At 55.8% G+C, this 19,372-nt stretch overlaps 1 protein-coding gene across 1 annotated transcript; it reads left to right on the forward strand.

Moving 5' to 3' along the window:
- The first annotated feature begins 59 nt into the window (after positions 1–59).
- Positions 60–17,290, forward strand: SERINC2 (serine incorporator 2). Its single transcript, XM_079901271.1, has 10 exons — positions 60–170; positions 7,050–7,211; positions 7,925–8,115; positions 8,574–8,653; positions 9,034–9,171; positions 10,723–10,892; positions 12,547–12,637; positions 12,933–13,074; positions 15,320–15,535; positions 16,705–17,290. Exons 1-10 carry the CDS (start codon positions 132–134, stop codon positions 16,838–16,840), a joined length of 1,365 nt encoding a protein of 454 aa, XP_079757397.1. The 5' UTR covers positions 60–131; the 3' UTR covers positions 16,841–17,290.
- The last annotated feature ends 2,082 nt before the right edge of the window (positions 17,291–19,372 follow it).

The raw sequence follows: 19,372 nt of genomic DNA on the forward strand, positions 1-19,372 counted from the left end.
CGAGCGGTTCCGGCAGGTAGGGCGGGGCGGGGCCGGGGCGGGGCTGAGGGCGGGGCCAGCCCGCGACGCCAGGAGCCCGACCGGATTCCGCGCCCTTCTGCCCGCGCCCTGCGCCCCGCGCCGCCGCCGACATGGGGGCCTGTCTGGGCGCCTGCTCCCTGCTCAGCTGCGTGAGTCCCGCCCCCGGCGCCCGCCCCCGCCGCCTGCCCCTTCTTCGGCCTCGCACTTTCGTCCTGTCTTCTTCCTCCAAATAGTTTCTTCTTTTGCCTTCCTCCAAACTTGTCTTTCTGGGCCTGCATCCCGCCTCCTCGCCCCTCGGGTCGCCCCTCTCACCGACTTCCCCCGCCCCCATCCCGGGCCCGCGGGCGCCGGGGACAGCTGGTGTCCGGGGATCGGGTTACCGCGGGGGCGGGGGTGGGGCGCGCTCGGGCGGGGGAGGGGGTGTCCTGGGCGGGCGCCCCTCCAGGGAACTGGGGAGACTGAGGCCCAGAGCCCGGGGCGGCTGCGGCCCCAGCTGGCTCAGCTTGGAGTCGTCCTGGCAGTGCGCCTCTGGTCTCCCTCCCGGACGCTCTCTTTGTGTGGCCTGCCGGTCCCTGTACCTCTCTGCCGTGTGTCCTTCTCTGTTTCTCTGGCATTCTGTCAGTTGGTCTTTCTGTCCCTACCCGTCTGCCTCAGTTTGTCCATTTGTATGTGTCTGATATCTGTCCGTTCGTTTGTCCGACTGTCTTTGTCCGTCTGAAGCCTCTCCATCTGTCATTGTCTGTCTAGACGGCTCCGTGTCTGTCCGCCGGGGTCTGTCTGCCCGTTCAGTCTGTCAGTCTCTCTGTGTCTTGTCTCTGCTTCGTTCAGTCTGGCTCAGGCTAATTCCTGGGCAGTTCCCCAATGAACCCCAGACGCTTGCCCTCTGGGCCCCAGAGCCGAAGTTGGGGGAGGGGAGGAGGCCTCCTTTGCTTTTCTAAGCCGGTCTTGAGTGAGGGGTGCGGGTTACCACCGCCATCGGCCCAGCTCTGGGTGGGAAAACCCGGGAACTGAGGGAGGTTGGGGTGTGTGGGGGAGGGATTACCTGGTCGTCTGCTCGGGGACCTGGGGAGCAGCCAGCAGAGGGGAGGAGCGTCCGCCAGACCCCGGCTGGGAGGCCCCTTCTCTTTTCTCCTTTCCCAGCCCCCTCTCCCTTCCCTCTTCCCTTCATGAAATCTGAGGTTCATTCAGGCAGCCCCCTCCCCCTCTGCCCCACACAAAAGATGAGCAGAGAGGCAGGAGGGGGAGTCTGGTGGCTGCTGAAATCCCAGTTTCCTTTGTCCCTGATTTGTGTGAGTGTGTTAGGATGGGGGTGTAGGAGTGGACAGATATCTGCACAGAGAGGCTGCATAGTGGGTTCCTGGACTCTTGTCCTCCCTGGGCCTCTATTTCCCCATCTGTGAAGGGCGTGTGTGTGTGTGTGTGTGTGTGTGTGTGTGTGTGTGTGTGCGCGCGCACACCTACGGGAGGGGGAATCAAGAGCTGGTCCCTGAGATCCCTGCCTGCCCAGTGAAACCAAGGTTTGGGCTTGCTTCCTGATGGGGGAGGGAGAGTTTCCTTGGAGTTGACCAGAATTCCATCAGGCTGGGCTATCCTGGGGATGGGGGGAGTGTTGAAGGGAGACCTGCCATTTCTCTGTGCGGCTGTCTCCCTGTCTACCTCCCTCATAATGCTGTTGGGAAGATTTAAAAGTGCCCCGCCCTGTTAGAGTAAGTGCTCCAAATAGGAGGTATTGTTATTATCATCTTAAAAAGGTGGGTGGAGACTTCCCTCTGGAGCCAGTTGCTGGTCTCTGAGTCAGACGCCTACAATGCTGAGTCAGAAGGCACCTGACAGGCCTGCTCCAACCCCCAGTTTACCGATGAGGAGGCTGCAGCCCAGAGAGGTTAGCTGACTTGCCTAAGGTTGCACAGTGAAAGGAGGAGGAACTGCACAGTCAGGATTAAAATCTGATTCCTGGTCTAGGCTTCTGCCCACACCTTCCCTCCCTTCACATCCTGGATGCTGAGGGATAGGGTTGGTACAGAGTGGAATTGGCAGGTTCGCTTAGGAAGTATCTAATATCTGCAAGGGACCTGCCCCTCGGGGCAGGGGCCTCCCCTTGGCGTTCTGACCTCTGACATTTACTGAGTACTTACTGCATGCCAGGTGCTGTGCCGAGCCCTTCACCCCTGCCATCTCATTACGCACCCCACCCGCCAACCCCATGACATAGTTATCCTATTTTACAGATCATGATACGGACAATAGCTGCCGTTTACTGAGTGCTTACTGTAGGCCCAGAGCTCACAGCCCAGAGCTGTCCAGTGGTAGCCCAGGCCCAGCAGTGTAGTGAGCACTTTGTATGTACCCTTTCATTTCATCCTCACAACGACCCCAATGAAGCAGTGAATATTATCCCCATTTCACAGCTGAGGAAGCTGGATCAGAGAGGGAAGATGATTTCCCCACAGCCACACAGTATTAAGTGGTACAGTTGGGCACTGCTGGATACCAATAACAACCTGTTTCAATGGACATTGCCCCACAGGAGTGAAGTTCTAAGGGGGGGTTGCCAGGCATCTTTAGAGGGAGCATTTTGGCATACATGGGTCGGTGGGGAAGACTTTTGTCCCTCCTGCCGTGACGCATTTGCGTCTGCCTCTTGGTCAGATGCAAATGCGTCACGGCAGGAAAGGGACAAAAGTCGCTCTCTTGGTCAGCATTTGGACTGGGCTGAAGGTGAGTCCTGGCTGGGAGGAGATGAGATGGACCCACTAGGGATGGGAGTCGCCAGCCAAGCCAGCACATGGTGAGCTGGATGGTCAGCAGATACTTAAGGAGGACCTTCTACAGTCGAGGGAGTGTGAAAGGCCTTTGGCTCAGACCCATTGGTCTTGGTCCTGGCTTGGCCTCTTCTCAGCGGCGTGACTGAGGACCTCTCTCCTTGTCTGTAAAGTGGCGAGAACAACGGCACCTGCCTCTCAGCACGTCAGGAGGGTTCAGTGAGACTTAGTTAGCATGAAGCTGGCGTGCGGCGGCTGCTCTGTAAGCTCCCGCCGGTGGTAACGTGCTGGAGACCACTTTCGAGGAATGGGGAACCTAGTGAAACCCAGGGCTGTCTGATGGGCTCCAAGCCACCTCACTGCCCTGCCCAGAGGCCCATCTTATGGCTGAGGAAACTGAGTCCCACTTGTCTAAGGTCATACTGCCAGCTGGTGGCAGAGTCCAGACAGGGCCCTCTCCTCTTCACACTGCGTGGGGAAAGGAAGTATGCTTTGAGTAGTCTTGGGCTGACCTCTTCTCTCCTGTGTTTGGTCTAGTGCTAGGGTGGCTCGGCCAGTTATGGGGTGCCACGGAACCTCGCAGCGTAAAGACTCGCAGACCCCGGGCTCCTGAGTTCTGAATTCTCCATTCTGAGAACCTGGCTGGTGCTAAGATTCCCCCGCCCTTATTTCTGGTGCTTTTCCATTGCTGCCTTTCCCCTGAGTGCATTTGTGGAGGGGGTGTTGTAATCTGAGTGTGGGAACAGTTTGTAGTCTGCCTTGGCCTTTCACATTGCATCACAAGCATAGCCTGTGTTGCTGTCAGTCTAGTGGCTTTCATCTTTCCAGCCTCTATAACATTCCATGGAGTCAGTGGGCCACCGCTGTCCCCTGGTGTTGGGCAATGAGGTCATCTGCAGTTTCCTGATAGTCTAATAAGCTCATACAACCTAAAGCTTCGTGCCTGTTTTAGTTTTTTTCTGAATTTAACATTTCTATTTTTTGATAATGAAAATCAACTTTATCGGGGTATAATTTATATTTAACTATATTTAGTTGTATATGCCCATTTAGGTGTTCCCAGCACATCTGCTCCATTCAGCAGAGAGATGCCTCTTAGGGACCACGATGTACCACGATGTAATGATGGATATTTAGTTATTTCCAGCTTTCCCCTATTATTTTCCTCGTGGGAAGTGTCACAGTGGACTTCCCTGTGTACATGTGTGCGCACGTGTCTGCCTTTACTCCCGTGGGCTGGTATTTCTATAGGAAGAGGTTGTGGTAGGAGTGATCCCCAGAGGTGGAGTGGGGATAAGAATGTATGAACAACTCCAAGGAGGCTCCAGAAGCAGGGGCGGGGGCTGTGTGTATTGTTCTCTCCCTGACCTGGTCTCTCTGGCTACCAGCCAGGCCCTTGGAAACCTAAGGTTTCAGGTATCAGGAATACCTGGATTCTGATCTCCAAAAACCACAGTGAGTTGAAAGGCCAGGCTCCCTGACTGCAGTGTGCAGCTTTTCTCGTGTCTCAAATGTCTCAAATTGAAATGGTATCAAGCCAGAGCTGGACCCTGACCTGGGTACTTGGGCACTTGGTTCCTGAGATCATACCTGTTGGCCTCCCTTGGTTTTCTTGGGCACTGGAGGGATTGTTTTCATCGCTGGGCTGTTTTGAAATTTAATGAGTGCCATCAGTGACTTAGCAGGCCCTGGTGCAGACAGACTTGAACTTGAATCCCAGCTCCTTAGCTCACTTGCTGTGTGACCTTGGCCGCATCACCTCTCTGAGTCTCAGTTCCCCACTTGTAAATGGGAAGTTACAACACACTTCATAGTGTCCGTGAGGCTTAATCTAGACAAAGCCCTTATCATAGTGTCTGGGACAAGTAACTCGTCATAAAGGGAAGCTGTTACTGTTATTACTTGAATCTCAGCACTGCTGTTCGCTTACTGTGTGACTTCTGGCAGGTTTCTTAATCTCTCTGATCTCAGAATGCTCTTTATGGTTTACAAAACACTTCTTCTGGCATTTGCTTATCTCCTCACCGCCCCCGCCCTCCTCCAAGGTAGCTATGAACAGGAGTCAGGATTGGGGTGGGGTTTGCAAGATACAACCAGAAATTGCTGGATGATTTGGACCGTGAGGGAGAATTTCATTCGGCATTCACTTAGCAACTGTGCTGTTACTTGGCTTTGTGGGTGAGAGAGATGGGTAAGAAGGAGCATTCTCAGGGGCATTTCCAGTCTGGGGGAGAGGTGTAGGGGATACGGGAGGGCAGCTGCCCCTCAAGCAGAGTGTGCTCTACCCCTTGTGACCAGTCCAGAAAGCAGGGGACGGGGCCTCCGAGGAGCAAGGGGCCCTTTTCAGCCTGCTCTCCACAAAGCTGGTCACTCAGCATAAGGCTGTTCCTGTCCCTCCGGCTTTGAGAGGTGATGCCCAATGGCAATGGATGCCCATTGCTCGTGGGATGAACACGAGGATCCTGCACATGGCTGCCGGGCTCTGCCAGCCTGGCCGACCTCACCGCTCGCTTGCTTATGAAGCTTTGGCCATAGGGACTTCTTTCCATTCCTCCAACGCTCAGCTCCTGTCCGCCCCAGAGCTGCCTCAGGCTCCGTTCCCTCTGTCTGGAACACTCGTTCTTCCCCTTGGTCGGGAGAGTGAATCCTCATTGTTCAGCTCTCAGCTTAAGTGTCACTTCTTCCAGGAAGTAACCCGCTACCCCCAATCGAAACTAGGCCCCCGCCGGTCACTCTCATGGCAGCCCGTATGTTTTCTTCTTCACACTTACCATGACGGGTGTAATGACTTGCTGAGTATCTTTCCTGCCCTTGGAAGCTCCAGGATGGCAGAGCCTGTGTCTTTCTTGCCCTCCAGACTCTTAAATACCTGAATGAGGAATCAGGGCTGTTTGGGGGAAGAGAAACAGTGAACCAGATGTATCTGGATGTGGGCCCACTTCCTCCAAGGCTGGGCTGGAGAACTGGCTCCCAAGGGATGAGTCTACAGCTACGAAAGGCGTGGCATCACCAGCCCCTAAGTGATTTCAGCCAGCCCTAGGGAGGGAGGGGCTGACGGAGGGCAGAGGAGCTGGAGACAGAAAGGGCTGGACGCCTCTGCTGTCCCAAACTGGTGCAGCCCCAGAGCGGGAAGTCACAGCCACCCACATTCTTCATTCCATTCATTCAACAGATGTTGATTTATCAGCGCTTGCTCTTTCTGAGGTCTTAACATACGTCTGGTATGATGCCAGACGCTTTACATTTGTTCAGCAGATAGTCACTGAGCTCCCGACGACGTGCCAGGCACAGTTCCCACCCCTGGGAATACCATGGTGAACAAAACATCAAAACCCCTTGCCCTGGTGGGGCTTGCACGCTAGCAATGAGAGGCCGGCAACACGAGTAAACTGTGAAGCCAATCAGGTGGTAGTAAGTCCTACAGAGAAAAATAAAGCAGGGAAGGGACAAAGGGAACCTGAGTGAGTTACAATTTTTTTTGGTCGTGCTGCGAGGCTTGCGGGATCTTAGTTCCCCGACCAGGGATTGAACCCGGGCCGTTGGCAGTGAAAGCACGGAGTCCTAACCACTGGACCGCCAGGGAATTCCCAGGGAGTTACACTTTAAAATCCCTACAGGACTTTCCTGGCGGTCCAGTGGTTAAGACTCTGCGCTTCCACTGCAGGGGGTGCGGGTTAGATCCCTGGTCGGGAACTAAGATCCTGCGTGCTGCGCAGCGCTGCCAAAACAATAAAAATTAAAAACTAAAATAAAATCCCTACAGTATTTCATTCTTAGAACTGCTATGTGAGAAGCAGGTACTGTTAGGATTCCCATTATAGGGAAGAGGAAACTGAGGTTCAGAGAGCTTGAGTGAGCTGTATAAGGGCACATAGCTCATCAGTGAAAGAGCTGGCCTTCCGGATTTTTTTTTCCACTCTGCCTCCTCCTAAATAAGAAGCACTGAGACCCCAGCTCTCTCGCCGAAGCCACAGTAACACCTGAGATAGATCCAGGTTTGAATCTGGGTTCCGTTGCTTACTGGCTGTGTGTCCTTGTGGGACCCAGCCTCTTCCAGCCTTGGTTTCCTTGGCCTCTCCCTTGGGCTTGAAAGTTAGATGGGGTGACATCTGGGGAAGAGGTGTCCCTTCGTGGTGTGGCACAGGCAGTCTCTGCGTAGGTTTGGAGATATTGAGCGGGCAGCGGGCAGTGGGTGGATGCTGCGTGCTTGGGCGGGGAAGGGGAGAGGAGACCGGAGAGTAAGGTGCCATCCTGGCCTCCCCGCAGGCGTCCTGCCTCTGCGGCTCTGCCCCCTGCATCCTGTGTGGCTGCTGCCCCTGCAGCCACAGCTCCACACTGAGCCGCCTCATCTTCACGGCCTTCCTCTTCCTGGGGGTGCTGGTGTCCGTCATCATGCTGAGTCCCAGTGTGGAGAGCCAGCTCTACAAGGTGAGCCACCTGCGGGACCTGGCCTCTGGCAAAGGCTCAGCTACCAGGGGGCCCAGGCTTGGGGGCCCAGCTGATCAAGAGGTGGGCAGGAATGCCAGCGCACCGATGATCCAAGCTTGACGATGGAGGGTCGTTTCTTCATATTGGGAGGAGGGTTTGAGCCTTATTGTTTCTCATAAGCCTTGGTCCCCTTGGGAAGTGTCATGAATCATTATCGCCATCCCTGCCAGACACTGGCCCAGGGTAAGCTCTCCCCACTTTTATGCATGAGCCCAGTTTGAGGGTCCTAAGTCTTCCCTTCATCTCAGTGTTTCATAGCCAGTGGGATAGTTAGGCCAGAGGTTCTGACATACTAGTGTGTACAGAGCATGCATTCCCTGGGAAGTGTGCCAGTCATGCAGAATCTCAGACCCTGCCTTAGAGACCCTAGTTCTGTAGGAGAGGGGAACCTCCGGGGATTCTGATGTAGCTGGTGGGCGGAGAGCACTTTGGGAAATCCTGCCCTGGACCGTGCCATGCTTTCTGTTTGTCCCTGGGGGGCTCACTCATAGGGCTTCAGCCGCAGAGGTGGGTGGGAATGGAGATGGGCCATGGGTGGAAGTGGGAGGCTCGTGTGGCCCTCCTGGGAGAGCCTCCTGCCTGGCGGCCTGGGCAGAGTCAGCCCGGGTTCTGGGTGGGGTGGGGTCTTCCAGCTGCTCTGTCTGTCTCCACAGCTGCCCTGGGTGTGTGAGGAGGTGGCCGGGTCCCCCGTCGCCCTGCAGGGCCACATCGACTGTGGCTCCCTGCTCGGCCACCGTGCCGTCTACCGTATGTGCTTCGCTATGGCGGCCTTCTTCTTCCTCTTCTCCCTGCTCATGATCTGCGTGCGCAGCAGCCGGGACCCCAGGGCTGCCATCCAGAATGGGTGAGGAGGGGTCCCACCTGCACCCTGGGCCCCTCCCGCTGTGGTTTTCCCTATCCTCGGCCTGTCTCCAGCAATCTCCAGACCCTAACCCTCAGACTCAGGGGCCGCTGAAGCCAGGAGGGCACAGCACAGAGGTCGGCTCATCTAGTGGTTCCCATTTCTCAGATGAGGAAACAAAGCTCAGGAAAGGCAACAGCATCCCTAGGGCCACACACCAGTTTAGTGACACAGTTGGGGTTAGAGCCCAGGTGACCATCCTCACCCCTCACTGGTCCTTCCCTCTGCCCCTCGGGGCTTTTTCCAGGGCCAGGACAGATTTTCTGTGCCTGTCAGACCATCGGGAAGTCTCTCTCACCTCTCCCAGTACCTGCTCTTCAGGGTTGGGGTTCTGGGGGTCCAGCCTTCTTCTCTCCCCCTACTCAGCTTTCTTGTCTGTCCTCCCCCTTTCCCCACCATAGGTTTTGGTTCTTTAAATTCCTGGTTTTCGTGGGCATCACCGTGGGCGCCTTCTACATCCCTGACGGCTCCTTCTCCAACAGTAGGTGGCCCTGCTGGGGAGGGATGGGGGCTACCAAGGGTGAGCGTGCTGGCCCCCAGCACACAGACCCCAGACTACTGGCTGGGTCCTTGCCTCCCACCCAGGAGAACAGGACTCTGGTGCTTGGCCACATGGCCTTTGGTCAACTCGGGGTTGGGGGGACCCCCTTTGACCCCGACCCACACCCTGACACAAGGCATCTCTGTGCGTGGCCAGGGGCTCCTGAGGGCGGGGACTTTGCTGCTTCTCAGTGTCCCCAGTACAGGGTGTGGCACAAATGACTGTTGAATGTATAAAAGTGAGCGTGAGAAGAGACCCAGACCCAGGGGCTGCTGCGCCATGGCTGGACCCCCTTGCCTCCCTCCCCTCTGCCTGCCTAGTCTGGTTCTACTTTGGTGTCGTGGGCTCCTTCGTCTTCCTCCTCATCCAGCTGTTGCTGTTCATCGACTTTGCGCACTCCTGGAACCAGCGGTGGGTGAACAAGGCTGAGAAGAGCGACTCCCGCGCCTGGTATGCAGGTCAGTGCCACCCAATGGCCTCGTGAGGGGGCTGGGCTACCTGAGGAGTTGGGGCGGGGGGGTGGTCCCTGAAGCTGGATGACGGCCTGGAGGGCATCTCGAGCTGCCTCCTAAGGGCAGGAACTGAGCCGTCCATGTCACGTGGAGGGAAGGGTGTGTGGCAGGGGCCCGCTGACCCCGGGTGGCTGAGGTGGGGTCAGATGAGAGCTGCACTGGAGAGTTCAGAGGGATCTGGTTGAGCCAGCCCTGCAGAGCGAGCCACGAATGACACCTGGTCATTGAAACCCCAGTGGCAGAACGGGTCCCTTTTCAGTTCTTCTGAATTGATCAAGAAGAAAGGCACTCTTCAGGGTTGATTTGATTTTCACACCTCCCTGATCACCAGGCATCTAGTTCACTTTTTGAGAGATTGTTCTCTATTCATTGTCTTTTTTTTTGGCTGCGTTGGGTCTTTGTTGCCGCGTGCGGGCTTTCTCTAGTTGCGGCGAGTGGGGGCTACTCTTCATTGCAGTGTGTGGGCTTCTCATGGCGTGGCTTCTCTTGTTTTTGTTTTTGTTTTTTCTTTGCGGTACACGGGCCTCTCACTGTTGTGGCCTCTCCCGTTGCAGAGCACAGGCTCCGGACGCGCAGGCTCAGCGGCCATGGCTCACGGGCCCAGCTGCTCCGCGGCATGTGGGATCCTCCCGGACTGGGGCACGAACCCGTGTCCCCTGCATCAGCAGGCGGACCCTCAACCACTGCGCCACCAGGGAAGCCCGGCGTGGCTTCTCTTGTTGCGAAGCACAGGCTCTAGGCGCGTGGGCTTCAGTAGTTGTGGCTCGTGGGCTCTAGAGCGCAGGCTCAGTAGTTGTGGCACACGGACTTAGTTGCTCCACAGCATGTGGGATCTTCCCGGACCAGGGATTGAACCCGTGTCCCCTACACTGGCAGGTGGATTCTTAACAACTGCGCCACCAGGGAAGTCCCCTCTATTCATTGTCTTTATTTTTATGGTGACCTTTTTTACGGCAAGTGAATCATTTTAGTTCAGGGTGGGGCAGGAGCTCACAAAGCCTGGGTGAGGGACGGAAGTTTTTTTGTTTTTAATAAATTTATTTATTTTAAATCTTTTTGGCCGCGCTGGGTCTTCGTTGCTGCGCACGGGCTTTGTCTAGTTGCGGTGAGTGGCGGCTGCTCTTCGTTGTGGTGCACGGGCTTCTCACTGTGGTGGCTTCTCTTGTTGCGGAGCACGGGCTCTAGGCGCGCGGGCTTCAGTAGTTGTGGTGCACGGGCTCAGTAGTTGTGGCTCGTGGACTCTAGGGCTCAGGCTCATAGTTGTGGTGCACAGGCTTAGTTGCATGTGGGATCTTCCCGGACCAGGGCTCGGACCGTGTCCCCTGCATTAGCAGGTGGATTCTTAACCACTGCGCCACCAAGGAAGCCCCCAGGGACTGAAGTTTAGTAGACACTCCTTGGAGGAGGAAGTTGGGGCCTGAGACCCAGTGCACTGCTCGACAAGGGATGGGGGTCCTTGCACCTCTTGACCCACCTGCCGCTGCCCCTCCCTCCCAGGCCTCTTCTTCTTCACCCTCCTCTTCTACGCGCTGTCAGTCGTGGCCGTGGCACTACTGTTCATCTACTACACCCAGCCTGGCGCCTGCTACGAGGGCAAGATCTTCATCAGCCTCAACCTCATTTTCTGTTTCTGCGTATCCATAGTCGCTGTCCTGCCCAAGGTCCAGGTGAGCCTGCCTGTCTCTGCTCCTCGGTGTGTGGGACTTCTTGTAGGAACCTTGGGGTCCTGGGGCCAGGACTGTCAGTCACAGAGGCTTGGGCCAAGAGTGTGGGCTCCCAAGTCAGCCTCCCTGGGTCAGAGTCTTGACTCTCGCATTTATATGCTGGCTGTCTTTGGGAAAGTGCCTTAACCTGTCTGTGCCTCTTCCGTCTCAGATGTAAAATGGGAATAATAACACTATTTGGAGTTATTCTCAAGATTGAGACCATGTTTATAAACACTTAGAACAGTGCCTGGCATATCCATCAGACATTGGCTATTGTTATCATTATTTTGATGTCATCATTTTTTTCATGCAAATCAGGAGAACATTAGGAAGGGTCACCAAGTGATGATTCCTAGACACCTCAAGAAGTGGTGTTAGAAGGTGCAATTCCACAGTTTCCAATCCCAGACTATCTGGGATGATGGGTGGGAGCTCCCAAGGTAATCACTTGTTCTTCGGAAGAATCCAGTGGTATTTCACAGTTTGGGATATCAGCCCACCAGGTGTTTCAGAGGTAGCTTAGATAGTCTTTGGGGGTCCTTAGCAGAAAGGTTGGGAATCTCCCTTCTGGCCAGAGCTTCCATTTCCCAGTAAGAAAACGGAAGCCCAGAGAGGGTGATGCCTCTGTTCCAGGTCACACAGAAATCAGTATTCATTCAGCAAATACCTCTTGAGCATCCACTGTGTACCAGGCACTCTTCTAGATGTTGGGGATACAGCTGTGAGGAAGAGGAGGAATAATAATAGCTAACAGTTAATGACATCTGTCATGTTATTAGTCCTTGCACCATCATCATCCCCGCTTTCCAGATGAGGAAACAGAGGCTTAAAGGAGTAAAGAGACTTGCCTAAGGTCACACGGCTAGTAAGGGGTGGAGCTGGGATCTGAACCCAGGCAGACTGGCTCCAGAGACGGTGCTCCTAATCATAGAGTTCAGATTCATATTTTCAAGCGTGTCTGTGTGGTGAGGAGTGGGGAAGAACAACCGACAGGAGACGAGGCCAGCTGAAGTAATTTTGGAGAATAAGTGCTATGTGGAAAATAAAAGAGGGTATGGGCTGAAAGGGAGGTGGGCAGGCAGGGCCGGGGTCTGCTGCAGTCAGGGTTTTCAGAGCCTTTTGCGGGGGTCCTGTTTGAGCTGAAGCCTGAATATAAAGACACTGCTGGTGCAGAGATGTGGGGGAGGAATATGTCAGGGAGAGGGCAGGGCGAGTGCAAAGACCCTGAGGTTGGAGAGGATTTGGCAGGTTCCACGGACAGAGAGGTGACCACCATGTTTGGGGAGTAGTCAGCAGGGAGGGCTGTCGGATGAAGATGCAGATGGGGTAAACGAAGGAGGGCTTTAATTCAGAGTGTGAAGAAGTGCTGCCCTTGAAGGGTTCTCAGCTGGGGAACAAGTCGGGTAATCTGTTAAGAGAAAAAATTAGGACTCTACCTTTGGGTGGGCGAGGTGGCAGTGGGTGGCCCGGGTGGTATGTTTTCCCAAAGGGTGTGGGGTGGGATGGCCCTAGGGTGGTGGGGGTTTCTGAGGTCCCCCGGTCGGGCGTGGCTGGGCTGGGGGTGGGGGGTGTACCCAGGTTTGGCAGGAGTCACACTGTGGGCTGCCCTTGCCAGGATGCCCAGCCCAACTCGGGTCTGCTGCAGGCCTCGGTCATCACGCTCTACACCATGTTTGTCACCTGGTTGGCCTTATCCAACGTCCCCGGTGAGTAGAGGCCTGGGTTCCAGGTGGCCTGGTCTTCCTCCTGGGCTGGGGACCCTCAAAGATGACGGGGACATTCCCAGCCCATTCCAAGACTTAGTCCTTCGGGGAGGTGGGAGGACCCCATCTGTTCCTGGAGCTGTCTCTGTTGTTTTGTCTGCTGCGTGCTGTCGCCGGGACTTGAGTGTTGGTTGTGTGTCTGTCTGTCCCTTGGCTGTCCATCTGAGCCCATCCTCTGGGCTCCCTGGCTACAGACCTGGCCTGCGTGGGCTGAGGGTGACCATGCTCCCCTCCCCAGACCGGACATGCAACCCCACCCTGCTGACCCACTTGGACAATGGGACGGTCCTGGCAGGCCCCGAGGGCTACGAGACCCAGTGGTGGGACGCACCGAGCATCGTGGGTCTCATCGTCTTCATCCTGTGCACCCTCTTCATCAGGTAGGGTGGGGCCTGGTTTCTGGGAAGGAATCGTGATTGGGAGCCCTGAGGCACAAGTGACGGGAGGATATGGGCGCTGGGACACCAAGCTGGAAGGCGCCTCCACAGGCAGCACATGCAGCCCCGGCACTGCGCTGGCGGGGAAACTGAGCCCCTCAGAGGGCACAGAGTGACTGGGCAGCGGAGGTGGGGCTGAGCCCTGCCTCCTGGCCCAAGGCCTCTCCTGAGCCCGGGTTGCCGTGTGCCCAGCTCAGCCGTGTGCAGGCAGCTGTGGTGCCAGGGCCGGAGCCTGGACGGGGGCCAGCGGGTCCAGGCTCCATCACTCACACCGCTTCCCCTTTCCAAGCTTCAGCGTCCTTTTCAGCTAAAGGATGATAACCTCTAATGCCCAGGGTGGCTTGTGACCCCACAGTGTCCCTTGAGAAAAAGCAGCTCATTCTTAAGATCACATGTGCTCTTAAGAGCACATTCTTGAAGGGGTCTTAGCAAATGCTTATCAGCGTGGACTTGAGCCTGGCACCCTGGGCAAGTCTCTCAGCCTTTCTGTGCTTCAGTTTCCTTATCTGTAAAACAGGAATAAAAATACTACTTACTGCATTGGATTGTTGAAGAGTTATGAGGAGTTAATATGTACAAGGCACTTAGAAAAGAACTTGGCAAGCAGTAGGTGCCAAATAAGTGTTTGCCATTATTGCAAAGAACTATTAATATTTGCACAGCTGGGTGGCTGGGAGTGGCTGTTTTGTGTCACCAGACGGTAATATCAAGTATACTTGTTGTTGACACTGGCAGACTCAGGTATTGCCTCCCTGCGGCCTGGCATTTCTCCAGGTGCCACTTTGTGTGTCTGCACCTCCGCCCTGATCTTTTCTCCCCCAGTCACCCTTCCTGGGCAGCGCCCGTTTGCCTGTAAGCAGCACACCTGCTTCTAGGCTCCTGGGCTAGAACATTTCGAGGCTGTTTCACATTTCGTTTTGTTTTCACCTTTTTCAAAACATTTTCTCCTAGTGGAGTTGGGGCAGTTCACAAACATCTCTCTTCTTTGTCCTCTCCTCTGATTTCTCTTCCAACCCGGAAGGGCCCACGTCACCTCCATCTTACAGATGAGGAGACTGAGACTTGGTGAGGAGCAGCCACTTGTCCGAGGCCATGAGCGCACAGTGGCCGTGGTGCTGGAGCTCACTTCCCTGCCCCCGAGCTCTATCCCTCCCCATCCCCAGCGTGGGCGCAGAGCTGTGCTTCCTGATGCTTGTAATACACCTCCCTGGCCTTCAGTCACTGGGCTGCACCTTGGAGAGCCCACAGATCCCATCTGTTCTTAGCACAGTTCTTAAAACCCAGGAAGCAAGGAAGCATAAACAGCCACGAGGGCAGGGACCACTGATGATCGCTCTTGCCCCCAGCTGGATGGCCCAGATCTAGGCTCATGTGCACTAGATATCAGCACAGTATTTGGTGATTGGGGTCAACTGAAGCTCAGCAAGGGGTGATTTTTCAATTTGATGGAATGGGCTGGAATCCAGGCCTTTGTTCACTTTTTTTCAGGACACAAGTTGGATCTTCAAAATTGTATATGTGTCTCAAACTATTAAATGTAGTTAAAAACATCAAGACCTCATTGTAGAAAAGCAATGACAGAAATCATTACTATTATTCTCTCTTTATTACAAACATAGAGAAAGGGGAAGCAGTGGGTAATGCTACTTAGCTAAAATGAATAAAAGGTAAACAAATGTACCAGCAAATGAGCATTCTTATGAATATTTTTAATGAATGTAGTACCTGGTACGATCCTTTGCGGTACTAAGTTCTCAACACGTGTTTGTGGAGATGGCAAATAAACAACCAAAATAACAGGGGCCGCTTATCTGGTTCCTACTCTGTGCCAGGCACAGTGCTGGGCCTTCAAACACCATTACTCCATTTAATCCTCCCAGCAACCCTATAAGGGAGGTACTGTTATCTCTGAATTTACAGACGAGGAATCAGAGGCTCAGAGAGGTTAAGTGTCTTGCCCAAGGTCACACAGGGAGTAGGGGTAGAGTTGAGAGTCAAGGCAGTTTGTTAACTCCAGGGCCCAGGGCCTAACGTCCAGGCCGCCGGCTCCCGAGGCTCTGGGACCCTGGTGCCCATGGTCATCATGGCCAATGCCGTGGTGCGTGAGGCCTCCTGGCACTGCCCACCCACCCACCTCAGTGGTGACGGCCTGACAGCCACATGCACATCCTCCCCTCGCCTCCCCCAGTCTGCGCTCCTCGGACCACCGGCAGGTAAACAGCCTGATGCAGACGGAGGAGTGCCCGCCTGTGCTGGAGGCCACGCAGCAGCAGCAGGTGGCGGACTGCGAGGGCCGGGCCTTCGACAACGAGCAGGACAGCGTCACCTACAGCTACTCCTTCTTCCACTTCTGCCTGGTGCTCGCCTCTCTGCATGTCATGATGACGCTCACCAACTGGTACAGGTGTGTGGACGGAACCGCAATGTCCGCAGTGCGCGTGCCACTTCCCTTCCCCTCCAGCCCTGCACTGGAGTTTAAGACTTGGGCATGGAGGTGTCTCTCTAGGACCCTCCAGGGAGCCTGCCTCATCAGTGCCCCGGTTTCCCTGCCAGTGCCTAGTCCACGCAGTAGCTGGTACCTTCGCTAAGTGCTGAGAAGTGGGAATCACGGGAGGTGAGGCTGGGCCTGTGCAGGGCAGACCAGGTTTACAGATCAGGGTGGTGATTTGGGTTATGGGGTCGGATTTGGGATTCATGGTTTGAGGGTTAGGAGTAGGGTGTGGGGTCAGAATCAAAGTCACAGGGTCAAGAATAGGAGTCCTGAAGTCGAGAGTTGGGATTGGGGCCATATAAAGTAACAAATTTGGTCATTTGGTTAAAATTGGGGTTACAAGTCCAGAAAGCCAGGATTGAAGTGACCAGGTCAAGGAGCTAAGATCAGAGTAACTAGGTTAGCGGCCAGAACTGGGGTCACAGGGCCAAGGGTCAAAATTGAGGTCAGAGATATCAGAACTGTGGTCATAGGGTCAAGGATGGGGTTATGGGATTGAAGGTCAGAGTCAACGTTAGAGGTCAGGACTAAAGTTAGGAGCTTCTGGGTCCCAAAGTCAGGGACCAGGAGTGCGGTCACGGAATTAGGATCACAAGGTTAGCGACCAGAATCAGGTCACAATATTATGCCTAGGACTTGGGTCAAGGTTGGAATTGAGGTCAGGTTCAGGTCTATGGTACAAGGCCATGAGCTCTATGTAGGGTCTTAAGGCCAAGTGTCAAAAATATCAAAGAGCTTCCCTGGTGGTGCAAGGTCAAGAGTCCGCCTGCCGATGCAGGGGACACGGGTTCACGCCCCGGTCCGGGAAGATCCCACATGCCGTGGGGTGGCTGGGCCCGTGAGCCATGGCCGCTGAGCCTGCGCATCCGGAGCCTGTGCTCCACAGCGGGAGAGGCCACAACAGTGAGAGGCCCGCGTTTCGCAAATAAATAAATAAATAAATAAAAATCAGAGATGGGGCTAGGGTTTACAGGGTAAGAGCCAGAGGTGAAGTCAGGGGTCGCAACTGGATCCTAAGGTCGGGGCCGGGACTGAGGTCACAGCGTCAGGGCCAGGCTCACTGGGATGATGGTGTGTTCCAGACCCGGTGAGACCCGGAAGATGATCAGCACGTGGACCGCCGTGTGGGTGAAGATCTGTGCCAGCTGGGCAGGGCTGCTTCTCTACCTGTGGACCCTGGTAGCCCCCCTCCTCCTGCCCAACCGTGATTTCAGCTGAGGCGGCTCCCTGCGGCCAGCCCACCTGGTGCTTCGGGGCTCAGTGACAGCAGGCTGAGCGCCCGCCGTGCCTCCGGGACGTGCCTCTGAGCTGGGCCCCTCTGTTCTTAGTGCCTTCAGGGAGGAGGAGCATCAGGCCCCTCCCTCCCGCTGCCCCCCCACGCCCACCATGGAGCTGCCTCCTCCTTCCCCTCACCCCCATTCGCCCACTCTTGCCCTCTTGGGAAAAAAGGGCCCCTTGTTCTAAGGCTCCCCAGGAGAGGGTCCTGAAGGAGGGAAACACTGAGAGCTGCTCAGAAAGCAGGAGTGCTCACCGCGATGGGGTGCCCAGCACTGGGGCCCGGGTATTCCTGACCATGTACTCCAGGACACCCCGTCCCCTTCCTGGGCTCCGTGCCTTACTGAGTCTCTAAGACTCTGCCAATAAAGAAGCCGGTGTGTGTGCCTCCCATGTCTGTGCCCTTCCCCCTTGGCACGGGCCCCATCCCGTCTGGGCCCAGTGCAGGGGCTGGGAACAGAATGTCAGGGCAGAGGGGCTGAAGGGCCAGACCATGAGGGGCCTTGAAGGTCAGACAGAGGGGCCCTGGCTCTGTCCTCTGGGCCATGGAGAGCCTGTGGGCTGGGGCTATAGAGGAAGGAGGGGCTTTGGCAAAAGGGAGCCTGGGGGTCAGAAAAGGGGGCCCTGGAGCAGTGTCCATATGCAGGGTGATGAGGCCAGAGTCGGGGTGGAGAGGGGGCTCACGTGGGGAGGCTGAGAGGCTGGTCTTCGGGCCATCTTACCAGCGCCCATCCTGAGGTCCTGCCCACCTCTGACCTGCCTCTAGGGTCCTCCTGAAGAACTTGTCACCACCCTCCACTTCTCCCTGCTGTAGACGTTGGCCCCTGCTCTGGCCCCAGGGTGTGGTGGGGAAGAGTGTGTGCTCTAAAGTCAGCCAAGCTGCCTGGATCCGCTGAACTGCAAGAGCCATGGGGCTCCTGTGGGGCTCCGGGCAAGTCTTCCCCTCTGGGCCCTGGCTCCTCATTCAGCAGATGGAAAAACGCCACCTGTACCCAGGCTGCTGTGAGGCTCAGGTGAAACAGGTTACCCATTTCTGAAGGCGCACAGCGATGTGCGGGGGACGGACAGGCTCCTGGCTGGGGCCTCCTGAGCCTGGTCTTGACGTTGTGATGTCCATCCTCAGGTCATAACAGAAATCGAGGTGACTGGGGTTTGTTGGGGGCTGGGATGCAGTGGCCAGGGACGCAGCCCACTTCTGAGGAGCTTTAGGGTCATGGGGGCAGCACAGGTGCACGGGTGCACCAAGGAGGTGCCTGCCACAGCCCCTGTCAGGACAGTGGGAGTCGGCCAGATCGGGGGAGCGAAAACGCCCAAGGGACAGGACGCGGCATGTGAGCAAGAGAGCAGGGTGTTGGAGGACCAATGAGAAACGTAGGGTGGTTGCAGTGCAGAGGGCATGTAGGGGTCAGGAGGTGGTGAGCTTCGGAAAGTTGGGCTGGGCCTGAGTCACACAGGCCCTTGAGGGCCGTGGTGAGGAGACCAGATACCGTCCTGAGGGTAGAGGGGAGCCATGGAGGGTTTCTGAGCAGGGGAGAGGCCGTGAAGTTGTGAGCTGACCAGGGGGTGGTCCTGGAGGGTTTAGAGCAGAGTAGTGACGTGGTCAGATGGGTATTTTAGAAAAATTTTCCTGGATGAAGTGGAGGGTGTAGCAGCTAGAGGCAGGTACCAGGGCCCAGGGTGGAGTGGGTGGGGGCCTGGAGTCGGGCAGGGGCCGAGGAAGCCTTCTCTCACCTTGAGACAGATCTTGTGGATGCTTTTGTCCCCTGGTAGCTTTCAGCTGAAGGAGACCTCTCCACGGAGCAGCCTGAGCTTCCTCCCTGCAACACATGAGATTTCATTTCTCTCCTTGTTTCACTTTAGGGAGAAAAAGCCCACTTTGTGCTCCCGATAACCTTTTTCAAAGGTTTGTAGAAGTGGGCACTTTTATCCTGCTTTTGTATCCTTGTTGCTCTACAGTTTTTCAATTATTCATTCAACAAACATGTACTGAGCATGATTTGTGCCAGGGTCTGGGCTGGGGCAGGCCTGGCAGGGAAGGAAGCTGGAACCAGACTGAAGAGCCTGAATGCTGGCTAAGGAGTTTCAGGTCCCAGTTTGGCTCTGAGAAGCCACCTCGTATCCCCCAGGCAGGGAGCTCTCCCTCCGTGTTTCCTCAGCCCCTGTTCTCTCTGGCGAGACAGTGGTCACACTCCTGTACCTGGTGGTCGATGGGGGTGTCAGGTGTCAGGCCTGACCCACTGCCCCCCCAGGGGCTAGGAAGCCCACTCAGCCTGCTTGCTGTATCCCCCTCATCCCCTGCTGCTCAGCATCATGGCTTCCACACAACTTCCCTCCCCCATCTTTCCTCCATCACCTCCTTCCTCTTTTCCTTCATATCCTCTTCTCTATCCCCTCTCTTCTCTCTCACTCTCCTTTATCACCTCCCTTCCTTTGCCAGTCTGTGGGACAGGCTGTAGGACCCCAGCTCTTTTTGTC

This window comes from Stenella coeruleoalba (genome assembly GCF_951394435.1).
Source record: "Stenella coeruleoalba genome assembly, chromosome: 1".
Lineage (NCBI taxonomy): Eukaryota > Metazoa > Chordata > Mammalia > Artiodactyla > Delphinidae > Stenella > Stenella coeruleoalba.

Excerpts from the sequence above, each read along its gene's own strand:
- SERINC2 (XM_079901271.1), top strand. The coding sequence starts at position 132 with ATGGGGGCCTGTCTGGGCGCCTGCTCCCTGCTCAGCTGC. Across the intron at positions 171-7,049 it reads CCTGCTCCCTGCTCAGCTGC|GCGTCCTGCCTCTGCGGCTC; the intron begins GTGAGTCCCGCC and ends GCCTCCCCGCAG. Across the intron at positions 10,893-12,546 it reads CTGTCCTGCCCAAGGTCCAG|GATGCCCAGCCCAACTCGGG; the intron begins GTGAGCCTGCCT and ends TGCCCTTGCCAG.